The sequence below is a fragment of the Lepus europaeus genome, chromosome 10 (genome assembly GCF_033115175.1).
Source record: "Lepus europaeus isolate LE1 chromosome 10, mLepTim1.pri, whole genome shotgun sequence".
In the NCBI taxonomy this organism is placed as follows: Eukaryota; Metazoa; Chordata; class Mammalia; order Lagomorpha; family Leporidae; genus Lepus; species Lepus europaeus.
In genome coordinates, this window is record NC_084836.1 from 50,604,002 (window position 1) to 50,619,443 (window position 15,442).

Genomic DNA, 15,442 nt, shown 5'->3' on the forward strand with positions numbered 1-15,442 from the left:
GCTGATCCGAAGCCAGGAGCCAGGCGCCTCCTCCTGGTCTCCCATGTGGGTGCAGGGGCCCAAGCACTTGGGCCATCCTCCACTGCTTTCCTGGGCCACAGCAGAGAGTTGGACTGGAAGAAGAGCAACTGGGACTAGAACCAGGCGTCCAGGCGCCGCAGCCGGAGAATTAACCTAGTGTGCCTCGGTGCCATCCCCACTTCCCCTTTCCTATGTAACACAAGCTTCCCATGTCCACCAACTCATGTCAGCTGTCAAGGGCTTCCCCCTGGAGGGTCCCAACCTACTCTTCTGCCTTGAACTCCAAGACTTCCCTCTAGGTGTCCTGTGTTCCAGATGCACCAGTCTACTTGCTGGCCCCCTGACATGCCCCATACCAACCACAGCTCATAGCTTTGCTTCCTGCATTTTCTCTTTCATGATAATTTCTCTTTCCTCTCCTCCTTTGTTCATCATGAAGATGAAAATGTTTCTACATGAGGCTTTCCTCTTGGATGCTCACACCATACTGTTGGTACCTCCCTACAGAACTTGATATGCTGCCTTGCTTGATAGTTCTGTGTGTCCTTATCTCCTTGGTGAACTCCTCACCCTCTGAGGGCAGAGGCTTGGGGGCTGACTTCAGGCATACCTCCCTAGACATATGTAAAATAAACCCTTGATTTGCATCCACACCCCTCCCAGCCTCCTCTCCCCCTTGTTCTCCCCATTTGGTCTCCTGCACCCAGCTGTGCTGGCCCCAAACTTTGGCACCGTCCTTGCCGCCTTTCTCCCTCATCCTCACATCCAATCCACAGTGATTTTACCAATGTTACTCACTGGTCTAAGCCATCACCACCTTTCCCGTGGGACTTCCTATCTCCAGCTTTCCCTTGGCACCTTTCACTCTGCACAGACACACAAAAGCCATTTTCAACTCAGTGGCCACACGTGTAATTTACATATTATAGCTTTTAAAATTTTTTTATTTGAAAGTCAGAAGTACAGAGAGAGAAAACGAGAGAGAGAGAGAGAGAGAGAGAGAGAGAGAGAGAGAGATCTTCCATCTGCTGGTTCACTCCCCAAATGGCGGAAATGGCCAGGGTTGGGCCAGGTCAAAGCCAGGAGCCAGGAGCTTCATCTGGGTCTCCCATGTGGGTGCAGGGGCCCAAGCACTTGAGCCATCCTCCGCTGCCTTCCCAGGTATATTAGCAGGGAGCTGGATCAGAAGTGGAGCAGCCAGGACTCGAACTGGGGACCATATGGGATGCTGGCACTGCAGACGGCGGCCCAACCCACTGTGTCAAAGTGCCGCCCCATCTGCAAATTTATAAATTTTTTTTGTATTTGTTTGAAAGGCAGAGAGATCATCAGCCAGCCAGACAGGAGATCTCTCATTTACTAATTCATTCCCCAAATGCCTGCAACATCCAGGGATTGTCCAGGCCAAAGTTAGGAACCGGGAACTCAACTGAGGTCTCTCATGGGGGTTGCAGGACCGAAGTACTTGAACCATCACCGCTGCCTCCCAGGGTACACATTAGCAGGGAGCTAGAATCAGAAGCGGAACTAGGACTTGACCCCAGGAAGTCCAATACGGTATGGGGGCAAAACCACGGAATTCAAGCATAATTTCTTCATAGCACACATTTCCATGAATTATTGGAAGACTCCTTGCTTCTGTTAAATAAACCAACTCTACTTTGTGCTCCTTTCCCTGCCGAAGTCTGTGGTTACAATAGATGCTAAGAAAGCACTTGCTCCACTGAATTTTATGGACATATTAAATATTATTTTACAACATCACAAGAAAAGTAACCTAGGAAAGCCACTTTTTTCATGGAGAAGAAAGCAAGAAGTTAGAGGAGTGGTCCCAATTCACTTTAGCCTTTGATGCTGCAGATCTGATAGGATGGTCCTCCGTAGAGCGTGAAGTATATCAGCTTGAATATTTATTTCAGAGAAGAAGTTCAGAAATTATCCCCAGCAGGCCACACTGTCTACTGGGATAGGGTACCCCAGTGGGATGTGACGGATACCAAGAAGCCGCCTGCGAGCCACGAGGGACATCCAGGTTCAGGGGACAGACTTAAGGCCTACAGCCCTTTCCGGTCCCACCTAAGTTTCTCTTCTCTTCCATGCATTCCTCTCATTTTTAGAATACTGGTTTCTTAGAAACAGACTTCTATCCTTTGCTGCTAAGTTTTTATTATCAGAGGAAGGAAACTACAAACAAAAATAAAACATATTATTCCCTAATCACTCACTCTCTCTTGACCCACGTACAAGAGGGTGGTTCTAAAAATTCATCTCCTCTTTGCTATCCAATATACAGAGGGATGCAAAGGCACAAGTCTGAAAGTCTTTGAGTTCATTTCATTTAAACCACCCAGGTTTTCCACACTAACTTCAAACAATTCTCTTCTTTTTCCTTCAGAATTTCCCTTAGCTCTCTTTTGACACGAACTCCCTATAAGGGAATTTCAACAAGTCTATGGAAAGTGAAATTAAAAGATATTTATTTTGGTACAAAAAAAAAGTTGAAATACATGCATAGTTTTTTCATGATGCATATCTCTGTAACAAGATGCATTTGTTTATTTATTTATTTATTTATTTATTTGAAGGGCAGAGTTACAGAGAGAGAGGACGAGACAGAGAGACATCTCCCATCTAATGGTTTACTCCCCAAATGGCTGCAATGGCTGAGGCTGCGCCAGGACAAAGCCATGAGCCTGGAAATCCATCCAGGTCTCCCATGTGGGTGGCAGGGGCCCTAGCACATGGGCCATCTTCCGCTGCTTTCCAGGCACATTAGCAGGCAACTGGATTGGAAGTGGAGCAACCACAACTCCAACAACAGTTTAACCAGCTTAACAAGTTGTGCCACAATGCCAGCCCCTCATCTGCAGAACTTCAAATTTTTTGGTACCAAAATAAGTATCTTTTAATTCTACTTTTCAGAAATTTCTTGAAGCACACACATATATACCTATAACATCTTTTAACTTGAAAACATAAATATTAATCATAGTGAAACTTTTTTGGTTCAGATGTTGCTCCTCTTGGGTAGTAGATGAGTACATTTTCTAAGACAGTGATTTTCAACTCTACACTTTAGAATCACTGGGAGAACTTTGAAAGAATACCAATGCCCAGGTCCCACCCAAGACCAGATTAGAATCTCCGGGTGTTGGGCCCAGGCATAAAATTCCTTTTGCGGGGCCGGTACTGTGGCGAAGCGGGTAAAGCCACTGTCTGCAGTGATGTCATTCCATATGGACGCCAGTTCGGATCCCGGCTGCTCCACTTCCAATCACGCTTTCTGCTGTGGCCTAGGAAAGCAGTGGAGGATAGGCCAAGTCCTTGGGCCCCTGCACCTGCGTGGGAGACCCAGAAGAAGCTTCTTTCTCCTGGCTTTGGATCAGCTCTGGTCATTGCAGCCATCCAGGGAGTGAACCATTGGATGGAAGACCTCCCTCCCTCTCTCTCTCTCTCTCTCTGCCTCTGCCTCTCTGCAACTCTGCTTTTCAGATAAATAAATAAATCTTTTTTAAAAATTCCTTTTGGAAGTTTCTCAGGACGGGGAGGGTCCATGGTGCAGCAGGTTAAGCCACTGCTTGGTCTGCTCACATCCCTTTTTGGAGTGCCTAGGATTGAGTCCTGCCTCCACTTCCAAACCAGCTTCCTTCTACTGTGTTGCCTGGTAAGGCAGTAGATGATGGCTTAAGGACTTGGATCCCTTCCACTCATGTAACAGACCCGGACTGTGTTCTGGGCTCCTGGCTTTGGCCTGGCACAGCCCTGGCACAGCCCTGGCTGTTGGGGGTATTTGGGGATTGAACCATCAAATAGAAGATCTCTGTCTCTCTGCCTTTCAAATAGTTGTTTAAGCAAAAACTTTCTCAGGTGACTCTAATGCGCAGCCATAGCTGAGCAGCAGGGGTCTTAGCAAGCACAACTGTGAGTCATCAAGAGAGGTGCTGGGAGTAGGAGCGAAAAGGGAGCCGGCCCCAAATTCAGATTTTGGAATGGCCAGTTCCCAGAGCAGGCCATCTCCCTGGGGTTAATCAGCTGACTTGAAAACTAGGAGCAGATACAGTGGTTACTGTCAACACACAATCACGTAAATCGAACAGGAGTAAAAGAGTTTTTTGAGAAGTTATTAGTCAAAGATGAAACGTATTCACAGTGTCTTCTTTAGCACTCTATGGCCTAAGAAGGTATATGTGTAATATTCTTTCCCCTTCCACGCTTTCTACTGTGATTAATGCAGCAAACTCAGAGGAGAGGGAAAAGTCCTTGTTCTGTTCTTCTAAATAGTGATTTTCTAAATGGTTGCTTGTTCTGGTAGGTCATGAAGAAGAGAGGGTTGAAGGTGCTTGGGATTCAAGACAATGGGTGAGAAGTCCATGCTACCAATAAACATTTAAGGTAAAGCAAAAACAAAACCAAAAAACACGCAGGCAGCAAAAATGCAACAGGACTGGGATATGGGCATTGTCTAACGGCAAGAGCACTGCCTATGCACTTGACTCTGGCACAATATTTTGGTTACATCCAATTTTTCCATCACCATATTGCTTAAGAGAATTTCCAAATGAGCATTTAATCAGTCAAAGCAGGAAACATAATCATCATCTGGAGAGAGACGCACACAGGTTTGGCAGAGGAGACCGTGGTTGCCTGGGATGCTGTCCATCACTTTATGGCTCCTAAATACATCTTTCTCCACTTCTGTCCAGGCTTGAATATTCTATCGGGTGTTTTTTTATTCAGGTACTTCTTCTAACAGCTGTTAGCCAAGATGTGGACTGGCACTGGGAAGACAAACATTATCCTGGGGTGCGCTGGTGGTGAGGGCAGGCAGGGGAGAATATCTTAGTATTACATAGTGCACAGTGACCACTTAGAAGGGATTTAAAGATCAATGTTGTAGTAATTCTAATTCCCGACTTCTGCCAGATCCTGCAAAACGGTCTGGAAATCATGCCGCCGTCTTCTGGTGGGAAATTCTACTCTGTCAAGGTCTTGGTTAGATATTAGCCATTTATCTGCATATTAATATTCAACTGACGAGTGCCTGAGCCACTGTCTTGAAATAATCAACAATACTTCCCCAACTATCATAACTCCTCAATGAAGAACTATCGTAGAATGTCTACCTCATGACTACCTCCTACCTCGGGGGACTTTTCTTTGCTATTACTCATCTCACCCCGGAAATGCAATGTCTCGAACACCCTGAGATTGCTTTTGAAATTCCCGAGCGTGAGGCAGACCAGCTTGCAGACCCCGCTGAACATCACACTCTAACGTCTGCACTCTAAAGTCTTACTCCTCTACTCCCTGCTAGTCTACGAGCATTACCTACATTTCTAGGGTGAATGAATACTCAGTTGTTAGCAAGAGCATTTTTTACCAAGATGTGTCATATTTTTAAAAAGTTTTTGATTTTCCAATTTCAAGAATTCGCTATTGAGGAGACAAGCCCACGAGTTTTGCTGCAGAACTACAGAAAGCTTATTTTTAATAATAATAATAATATTACAGAAGTTTTTTCCTTTCGGCTAAGTCCTTTGGATTAATACAAATATTGACATTCAGTAGAAAGTTTTCCTGCAAACACAGGATTCATCCCCCTTGGGGCTGTTTCCCTCGAGCACAGCACTCACAAAGAGGAAAGCGGTCGGCAACTTTTACAAAGAGCACCCCCGGACTTTGATACTCAACACAGACAGCAGGAAGCGAGCAGGAAGACGAAAGGAAACCTTTGCAGAAGCAGGTGCACTACAAAGCTCAATTAGTTCACAGGCTGAGGACGCTGCTTTTGATAAGCGGCTTTTCACATTCTTCTCCACTGGGAACAGCTTTCTGAGTCTCCCTCTCTGCTCTCCACGCCGCGAGTCCGAACCAGGTCTCATTTCTTTCTCTTCTGTTCTCGCTCGGGAGACGGCAACTTGTCAGGGAAGGGCTATTGGGCAATGTCACCGCAGGTGTTCTATTTTCAGTGTTTCCCGATTCTCCAGAGCGCTGCCAGTAAATGCCCCGCACACGAGGGTCTCTCTATGAACCCGTCTGAGAGTCGATTTCAGGCCCGTTAGGGGCTGCGTGTAGCCCCCGGAGTGCACCTACGCAGAATTCCGCCTTTGATCCCAGGTCGTCTGTCCACCCCCGAATGGACCCCCGCTTAAGACTGTCCGCAGAGTGGAACAAAGCAAGTTATCCGCTAACAACTTCCCAGGGGGGTGGACCGACGCCCGCGACCCTCGCAGGAGGTCACTGCCCAGGAACGGCCAGGGCGCCCGGCGGCGGCGCGTCCCCGCTAACCCACTGGCCGTCGACGGAGGGAAAAGTTAACTTTCTCGGCTCCCCGCCTGTCTCCTAAGCCCGTGGCGTGGACGCCGGACCCGCTTTGGGCGCGAGGCCTCAAAATCCCGGAGCGGGCAAGACAGGTGCGCAGGGCGCGCCGCGGAGCACGAACGCACCTGCAGGAGGGTCCCCTGCCAGAGGCTCCGGGTTTGAGGTCAGCCTGCGGTGTGACGCGCGGTCTCCTCCCACCCCGCGCGGGCGCTCCAACGCCGAGGCCGCCACCCACCCTCCGGAGCCCCGCAGGCGGCAGGCGTCGCTCGCGCGGGGCGTCCTTACCTTGGGGTTGGTCAGGAGCTGGTGCTCGTCGCTGTGCAGCAGCGCCCTGGAGTTGGACTCGGAGTTGTTCACGTAGACCTGGACGCAGGGGTACTGCGAGGTGCCCCTGCAGTCGGCGCCACAGGTGAACGTGCACTCGAACACCTCGCCGATCTGCTGCACCGACAGCACCGTGCAGTTGGCCGCCGTGGCTTGCAGATCCTGCAGCGCGGGACTGAGCCAGCAGAAGCCGAAGATGAAGAGCGACACGACGCCCGAGATGATGAGAAACAAGCCGAGCCGGATGCTCTTGTCCTCGGCTTCCGTGTACTCGTAAGCCACCCGGAGCTTCGCCATCGCCCCCCACTCTCGGCGGCTGGCGCGCTCCCCCCGCCCCCTCCCGCCCCCGGCGCCCAGCCCGACTGCCTCGGGCGGGAGGAGCCGCCGCCGCCGCCGCCGCGCGACAGCAGGGGAGTGGGCGGCGAGGGGGAGCGCGCGAGAACAAAGGGGCCGAGCCCGGCGACGCCCCCGGCGGCGGCGGCGGCAGCCCCCACCCCCCACCACCCCGCACGCCCCCAGCCGCCGCGCCGGCCCGGCGGAGCAGCCGCCGCTTCAGAGCCGCCTGCACCCTCGGGCGCGGGGAGCGCACGGACCGCTCCGGCCTCCAGCGCCCCCTGCCAGCCTCCACGCCCGCGCTCTCCCCGCCTCCCCCACCCCGCCTCCTCCCGCCGAGCGTCTCCCGGTCTCCATGGCCCGCTGGCCGCTGCTGCGCGCACCCGCCGGGCAGCGGCCGCCACGGTCCGAGCGGCTGGGCAGGGGCGAGCCCCGGGGCTCCCCCCGGTGCGGGAGGCTGCTCCGCCCCTCCGCCGCCGCCGCCGCCCGGAGCCCTCGGGCCCCGCCCCGCCCCGCCCCGGTGCGTCCCCGGCGGGCGAGGGGGCGAGCGCGCACCAGGGACGGCGGCGGCGGGTGTTCCGAGGCCGCGCTGAATCCCGCCGGAGAGATGTCCGAGTTGAGGATTTAGGATCAAAACAGCTTAACCGGGGTGAAAGTTAAAAAAGAAAAAAAATGGGAAAACAGAGGGGAAGGGGGACGAGCCGTGGAGCGGCGGGAATCTTGAACTGCACACGCGGATTGGCCGGTCGGCTGGCAGCTGGCGCCGGGGGAAGCGGGCAGGGGTGGCCGGGCCGAGCGCACAGACGTGGAAGCCCCCGGGCGAGCGGAGGTCCTGGCTAGGGAGGGCAGGGGGCTGGCGGCGCCCACGCTGCCGCCCCCCGGGTCCCCGCGAGCGCGGGCACCGCTCGGTCCTGGCACTCGGCGCAGGCCCGCATCCCCGGCGCGGGCGGCGAGATCGGACCGGCACAGACGCAGGCAGGTGGAGTCCGCTGTGGAGGCATCGCGCGTGGCGCCGGCGAGACCTGCGAAACTTGCTTCCGGGGCCTCGACCGAACCTCGCGGCAGCCGGGTCCCCCTGGCTGGGGCTGGCTGAAGAGGGTCCGAAGGAAACGGGGCGTGAGGCTGGCAGGCTAAGAGACGCCGCTGCCCCGATCAGCACCGCCCCCTGGCAGCTCCGGAGGACAGACCCCCTCGGCGGTTTCCCCGATCGGGAGCCTCGCCGCCCTGGCCCTGCAGTGGCCCGCGGCTCCTCCTGAGCTTCCCAGGATCGCTGCGCACACCCGCCTGGGCCAGGTACCGCTCCTCCGGGCTCTGTCCTCTCCCAGCTCTTCCCGCGGCTCCCTGCACCCCCACCCCGCCGGTGCACCGTCAGGCTCAAGTCCTTGTTTTTGATCCAACATTGCCTTTTCTCAAACCGTACTTCTATCAAACTTGACTACTACTACTACATCTTGAAATTATCATCAAGATGCTCACTTCGTGGCAAAGCATACATAAGTGTATCTTTTTGTTGTGTTTTGCAAGTCCCAGATGAGCAAAAACTAAATTGTGCTCCTGATGAAGACGTGGGGCTCTTGTCTTCTCTGTCCCGGGTTCAGATGTTGCTTAACTGGTATCGCGTACCTTTCGCCTGCGGTTCTGTTCAAGTATCGTTCCTTTCTGTTTTCATGTGAGAGGCAATGCGGATTTCCAAGCAGTGGACACATCAACTTGAGTTGCTGGGAGACCCTGTTTTTTTGTTTTCTTTCTTTCTTTCTTTCTTTTTTTTTTTTTTTTTGTTTTTTTTTTCAAGAAGATGACTGGGTTAGGAAAACGTCGAACTGAGGAAGACGCTTTGTACTTTGCTACCTTTCAAGTTCTCCGAGAGGAGGCGTCCCGTTTTTACCCAGTGACTCCATCATTCCCAGCCTTTTCTGTTGGTGCGAGACCACAGTGCGTAATTTCAGTAGCTGAAAGCAAAGTGAGTTGCTAGTTAGAACAGCTTGCCCCGCGGTCACCGTCTTCACCCTGCGGCAGGAAAGCAAAGCCCCCTCACAGACTCCAGGCAGCCATTGCAGCTGGGGTTGCCCAGGGGTGGAACCTGAGCCAGGAATTCATTCCCATTCTTGCCCATGGATGGGGCAGGGGCCTAGAACTACCTGAAGGAGTATCATTGAGTTTTCAGTGATTTCAGAGCTTAAAGTGTACTGTCTCAAAATTCTCAGATGCTCTTCCAAGACTAGGAACATCAGAAAGTTCATTTGCAGTTTAACGTAAGTTCTTTAGAACCATTAAATCAATTTGTTTGTAGTTTGGCATGTAATCATTTCTTTACAATTATTTGAAAAAACGAGTGCTACCCGGCCTTCTGCTCTTTAAACATTTACTTTTCTCCTATTTTAAATTAGTTCACTTCTCAAACATATCAAAAGACTTCACAAATGTAATCAATTTATTTTACCCTTAATGGAACTGAGTGCTTATTAGTTTCATTTACTTAAAAAGTTTTTTTGAAAGGCAGGGTTAGAGAGAGAGGGAGGAAAAGGGGCCAGCGGTGTGGCATAAGGGATAAAGCCGCCTTTAACAGTGCCAACCTCTCCTATGGGCTCCAGTTCTAGTCCTGGCTGCTCCACTTCCAATCCAGCTCTCTGCTATGGCCTGGGAAAGCAGCAGCAGATCAGCAAAGATGGCCCAAGTCCTTGGGCCCCTGCACCCGCATGGAAGACCCAGAAGAAGCTCCTGGCTCCTGGCTTCGGATTGGCACAGCTCCGGCCATTGCGGCCATCTGGGGAGTGAACCAGCGGATGGAAGACCTCTCTCTCTCTGCTTCCCTTCTCTCTGTGTGTAACTCTGAATTTCAAGTAAATAAATCTTTAAAAAAAAAAAGAGAGAGAGAGTGAGAGAGGGAAAAGATCGTCCATCCACTGGTTCACTCCCTAGATAGCCTGAAAGGCCTGGGCTGGGCTAGGCCAAAGCCAGGAGCTGGGAACTTCTTCCAGGTCTCCTGGATGGGTACAGGGGCTCAAGCACTGGGCATCCTCTTCTGCTTTCCCTGCTGTAGCAGGGAGCTGGATGAAAAGTGGAGCAGGCAGGACTGGAACTAGCTCCCATATGGGAGGCTGGCATCCCAGGCAGCAGCTTAACCTGCTGTGCCACAATGCTGGCCCCAGTTTCTTTTACTTGAAGTGAGGCTGTCTTCCCACATTCCCAAGCATGACTGGATATGTCCACCCCTCAATTTCAGAGTGGGTCACCATCGATTCTCTGGTCAGAGTGGTGGTAAGAACCCCAGAGACCTCAGAAGTGTTCAGCTCCTGAGGCTGCTTAGCACCTGCTGATCCCTGGAGGGCAAAGGAAAAGCAGCTAATTCTCTGAATACTGTTCCACCAGTTACAATAGTAACACCAAAAACACTCGGAACCAGACTGACATTTGACGGACACCACTGTCTGCAGCCTTTTTCAGGAGACTCACAGCTTGATGAAATCCCACCTAAAAGGAAAATAAAATGGATACAAACAGAGACATTAAAGCCACTCTCATTTATAATTTATTCTCATGATCAATAGTCTTTAAAAAAACCCTGTGGCAGATGTTAACAGTTGGAAAACACAATTTAATATGTACATATAGTTTTATTAATAGTCTGAAAAAGTGTAAGGAGAGCTTTTTATAAACTTTAAAACTTGGCACATTTTTAATTTTTTTGATAATAAAATTTTAAAAACTTAGATGGCTAAAATACGAAAGTGAGAAAATTAATATTATATACTTTTTCATTAAATTCATACTTTGTGTTAAGTTTTAAACACTTGCACCTTGGATAATTAGATAAAAATAAACATAATGAAAGTATCTACACTAGAAATATTTTATTTTTGGTATAGCAAAAAATTGTACGTTTTGTTAATGTTACAGAAAATGGACTTTCCTTTTTATTTGGTCTTCAAACTGAAAGTTACACTTTCAACTTTACCAAGTTTAGTTCACTGATAACAAGAAATTAACTTTTCTTGCCATGCTCTATTGTGAATATTATATATATTCACAATATTTATATTATATATATGTATTCGTCCATCCACTGGTTCACTCCCTAGATAGCCTGAAAGGCCTGGGCTGGGCTAGGCCGAAGCCAGCAATTTTAAGTTCAAATGAATTTCCTTTGTGACTACTATTGTTTTGGATTATCATTTTTTTCCTGCCCAAAAGTTTATGTAAACTAAGCATGTAATTATTACTGGAAACATTACTTATTATACTTCTAGGTATTTATAATCATTTATTACAACAGGAAGGGATCTTAATTATCGCTGAACTCAACATTAATGAAGAAGCTCCCAGACTTTGCATTTTGTTTGAAATAGTACTAGTTCAAATTTATGTTTGTATACAGACTTCACATTTTCAATAGAGGAAAACACATAACACAGATGATCGCTTCCTACTAGTGGGTTGTATCATACTAGTAGGACTTGCTGGAGTTCCTAAATCTTCACCACCTGTTACTCTTTCCTATTACTGAAGTGAAATTCTTTTTTTTTTTTTTTTTTTACAGGCAGAGAGGATAGTGAGAGAGAGAGACAGAGAGAAAGGTCTTCCTTTTTGCCGTTGATTCACTCTCCAATGGCCACTGCGGCCGGCGCATCTCACTGATCCAAAGCCAGGAGCCAGGTGCTTCTCCTGGTCTCCCATGCGGGTGCAGGGCCCAAGCACTTGGGCCATCTTCCACTGCCCTTCCGGGCCACAGCAGAGAGCTGGCCTGGAAGAGGGGCAACCAGGATAGAATCCAGCGCCCCAACCTGGTCTAGAACCCAGTGTGCTGGCGCCGCAAGGCGCAGGATTAGCCTGTTAAGCCACAGCGCCGGCCCTTCTATCCCTTTTACCACATAGATGTTAAAGAATTTCACTTCAGGCCGGCGCCGTGGCTTAACAGGCTAATCCTGCGCCTTGCGGCGCCAGCACACTGGGTTCTAGTCCCGGTTGGGGCGCTGGATTCTATCCTGGTTGCCCCTCTTCCAGGCCAGCTCTCTGCTGTGGCCCGGGAAGGCAGTGGAGGATGGCCCAAGTGCTTGGGCCCTGCACCCCATGGGAGACCAGGAGAAGCACCTGGCTCCTGGCTTTGGATCAGTGAGATGCGCCGGCCGCAGTGGCCATTGGAGAGTGAATCAACGGCAAAAAGGAAGACCTTTCTCTCTGTCTCTCTCTCTCACTATCCACTCTGCCTGTCAAAAAAAAAAAGGGGCGGGGGGAGGGTATAGAAGCCAGGGGGACATTGATCCCTTTTAATAGTGAATAGATTGACATGAGGGAAACAATTCATGTTACATTGTTTCCTCTTCTTCCACAGGAAAGGGTTAGGATCTACTTCCAATTTGATCTTGTTCTTGTCATGTCCTTCAAAAATTTTAGCATTGCTATGTGACAGTATCTAATGAAGTTAAAAAATCTTTTCAAATGATTCTGGAATTCTTAGCATTATGGTTAACAGGGAGAGCACCTGTCTTGGGAGAAATGGACCTACACCTCTGAGCACACATTATAAACTACATTATTTACAAATGTCCTAATTTAATCTTCCAACATTAAGAAGGAACAAAATTCAGAGATTAATTTTTTCAAGGCTTCACACATACTTAGAGTCCTGTTATAAGGTTCATTATTTTTCTACTATGCTACCTCTTAAGAAATTTCTGTATTAAAGTAAAAAACAGAAGTGTAAGTAATGCCAAAAGCTTTACAAACGGATTTAAGTGTTTACATCCTCAAATCAAAATCCCTATTGTGAAACATATGAAGGGTACAGCGATTAGATGATGAAGTTAATGACTTAATCTCATCCGTCTGTTTTACTTTGAATCACATTTGTCTTAAAATAGCTCTGGGAGCCTGTGCTGTGGCGCCCGCATCCTAATATGGACACCAGTTCATATCCCAGATACTCCCCTTCTAATCCAGCTCCCTGCTAATGTGCCTGGGAAAGCAGCAGCAGATGTCCGAAGGCTTTGGGCCCCTGCACCCACTTGAGACCTGGAAGCAGCTCCTGGCTCCTGGCTTTGGACCATCCCAGCTCTGGCTGTCGCAACAGCCAATTGGGGGGTGTGAACCTGCAGATGGAAGATGTCTCTCCCTCTCTCTAACTCTGCCTTTCAAATAAATAAATCAATCTTTAAAAAAAAAAAAAACACCCAGGCTTAAAAATAGCTCTTTTTCAGTCGTACAGCATAGTTCTATTTTGCATGAGACAAGCAGGTTGTGTAGTACTTAGGTTTCCAGTGGCTGGTTAGATACTCAAGCTAGACAAATTAGAAATAAATATGGCTAACAACTAGATGTTAACAAGTCACTAAATGATTTTATGGAGGAAGGAAACCCTATCCTGTTCATGAAGGGAATCAACTGAAAGGTCTAACAGCTTACCTTACTTTCGTTGGGACACTTCCATGATGGAAAGGTCCTAATGCACATGATTTTTAGACTTTTTATGAAATTATGAAGCAGTACTTATAGAAATCAAAATCTACCTTGCTGTGATATTCACATAAAAATAATATTTATTTGGCATTTATTCTGCCCTATGTTGTTAGCAAAAAGATACTTGTAAGGACAGATGACTCTACTTCAGATGTGGGAAGACAGCTATCATAAAGGCCTACCAACCCTCTTCTTAAACTCACCTTCCCGGGCTTGACGCTGTGGCTCACTTGGCTAATCCTCCGCCTGCGGTGCTGGTATCCCATATGGGCGCTGGGTTCTTGTCCCAGTTGCTCCTCTTCCAGTCCAGCTCTCTGCTGTGGCCCGGAAGGGCAGTGGAAGATGGCCCAAGTGCTTGGGCCCTGCACCCGCATGGGAGACCAGGAGGAAGCACCTGGCTCCTGGCTTCGGATCGGCACAGTGCCGGCCGCAGCAGCCATTTGGGGAGTGAACCAACGGAAGGAAGACCTTTCTATCTGTCTCTCACTCTCACTGTAACTCTACCTGTCAAATAAATAAATAAATAAAATCTTAAAAAAAAAAAAAAAAAAAAACACCTCACCTTCCCATTTCTTCAGTATTCTCTTTTGCTTGGCTTTGGGAAACTGAAGTCTTACTCCTACCCACTCCCCACCAAAAGTTAAGAAAAATAGGCAATTCCAAGCAGGGAAGAATACTCAACTTTATTCTCTAAGTCTGCACTTTTCTTTTCCATGCTATCCAATTTACAAACGATTCTAGGATAATGGATTTTGTTGTCTCTTAACAATGTTATTGGAAATGCAGAGAGAAGTCCAGGAAATTATTTTGGCTCTCTATCATTACAGAGAATCTGGATTCCAAATAGTGCTACGCAAGTCAACAATATAATTTTCTAAGATTTATTTTATATTTGAAAAGCAGAATGACAGAGTGGGAGACAAAGAAATATTCCACCTGCTGCTTCACTCACCATATGACCACAATGGCCACGGCTGGACCAGGTGGAAGCCAGGAGCCTGGAACTCCATCTAGGTATCCTACGTGGGTGGCAGGGGCCCAAGGACTTGGGCTATCTTCTGCTGCTTTCCCAGACACATTAGCAGGGAGCTAGATCCAAAGCAGGGTAGCAGGGACTCAAGCCAGCAGTCTTATGGTTTGCCAACATTACAAGCAGCAGTTTAACCCGCTGTGCCACAACGCAGGCCCCATTCAAATTTTACATCTATTAAATTACTGAAAGTGAACTGAAAACAGTATTAGGCACCAGCACTTGGCGTTAAGCTGTTAAGACACTGGTTGAAACACCCACATACCATACCACAGTGCCTGGATCTGAGTTCCAGGGCTCAACTCAGGGTTTCAGTTTCGTGCTAATGCACACCCTAAGAGACAGTGGTGGATGGCTCAAGTACTTGGGTCTCTGCCATCCAAGTGGGAGACCTGGCCCTGACGGGCTGTCACAAACATTTAGGAAGGGAACCAGTGGAAGTGAGCTCTGTCTCTACAAAAACAAAAAATTTAAAAATTTACACCAAATTTTATATTTAAAAAGAAATCTAGAAATCACATTTTGGAGCAGAGTAACATGACTTACATTTTTGAAAACCAAAGTGTAATTTTTATGAAATAAAATAACATATTTGAAGAATTTTAATCATTTGAGTAGGTTACTTAAAACATCCAAAATAATGTCTTTAAAGAGAAATACTTAACAACTCAAAAGACAGCCCATTTTGATGTACTGTTATACATGCGGTAATTAAAACTGCATCTTAAAATAAATGTTCAGTATGTAACAGATTTAAAGGTAGCTTTGAAACATTCTGGCTGCCCCAAATCTTTATTTTTATACACAAGACGAAACTATTTATGTCATTCCTTCATGTAATGTTTTCTCATCAAGATGTATAATTTTGAAGACTAAAGGTTTAAGAAGTTTTTCCATTACATGAGTATCATGAGGCCTGATTCTAAAAAGAACCGAGCAAACCCAGCCATTTGTGGACAT

General features: G+C 48.3%; 1 protein-coding gene across 2 annotated transcripts in view; it reads right to left on the reverse strand.

Annotated features, from left to right (window-relative positions):
• Nucleotides 1-6,977, reverse strand: part of KCNMB4 (potassium calcium-activated channel subfamily M regulatory beta subunit 4) — a 71,560-nt gene extending 64,583 nt beyond the window's left edge. For both annotated transcript variants that reach the window (XM_062202073.1, XM_062202074.1), the window contains exon 1: nucleotides 6,628-6,977. In XM_062202073.1, coding sequence (XP_062058057.1) covers nucleotides 6,628-6,963 — 336 coding nt within the window. In that variant the 5' untranslated portion in view covers nucleotides 6,964-6,977. The remainder of the gene's footprint in view (nucleotides 1-6,627) is intronic.
• Between the last annotated feature and the right edge of the window lie 8,465 nt (nucleotides 6,978-15,442).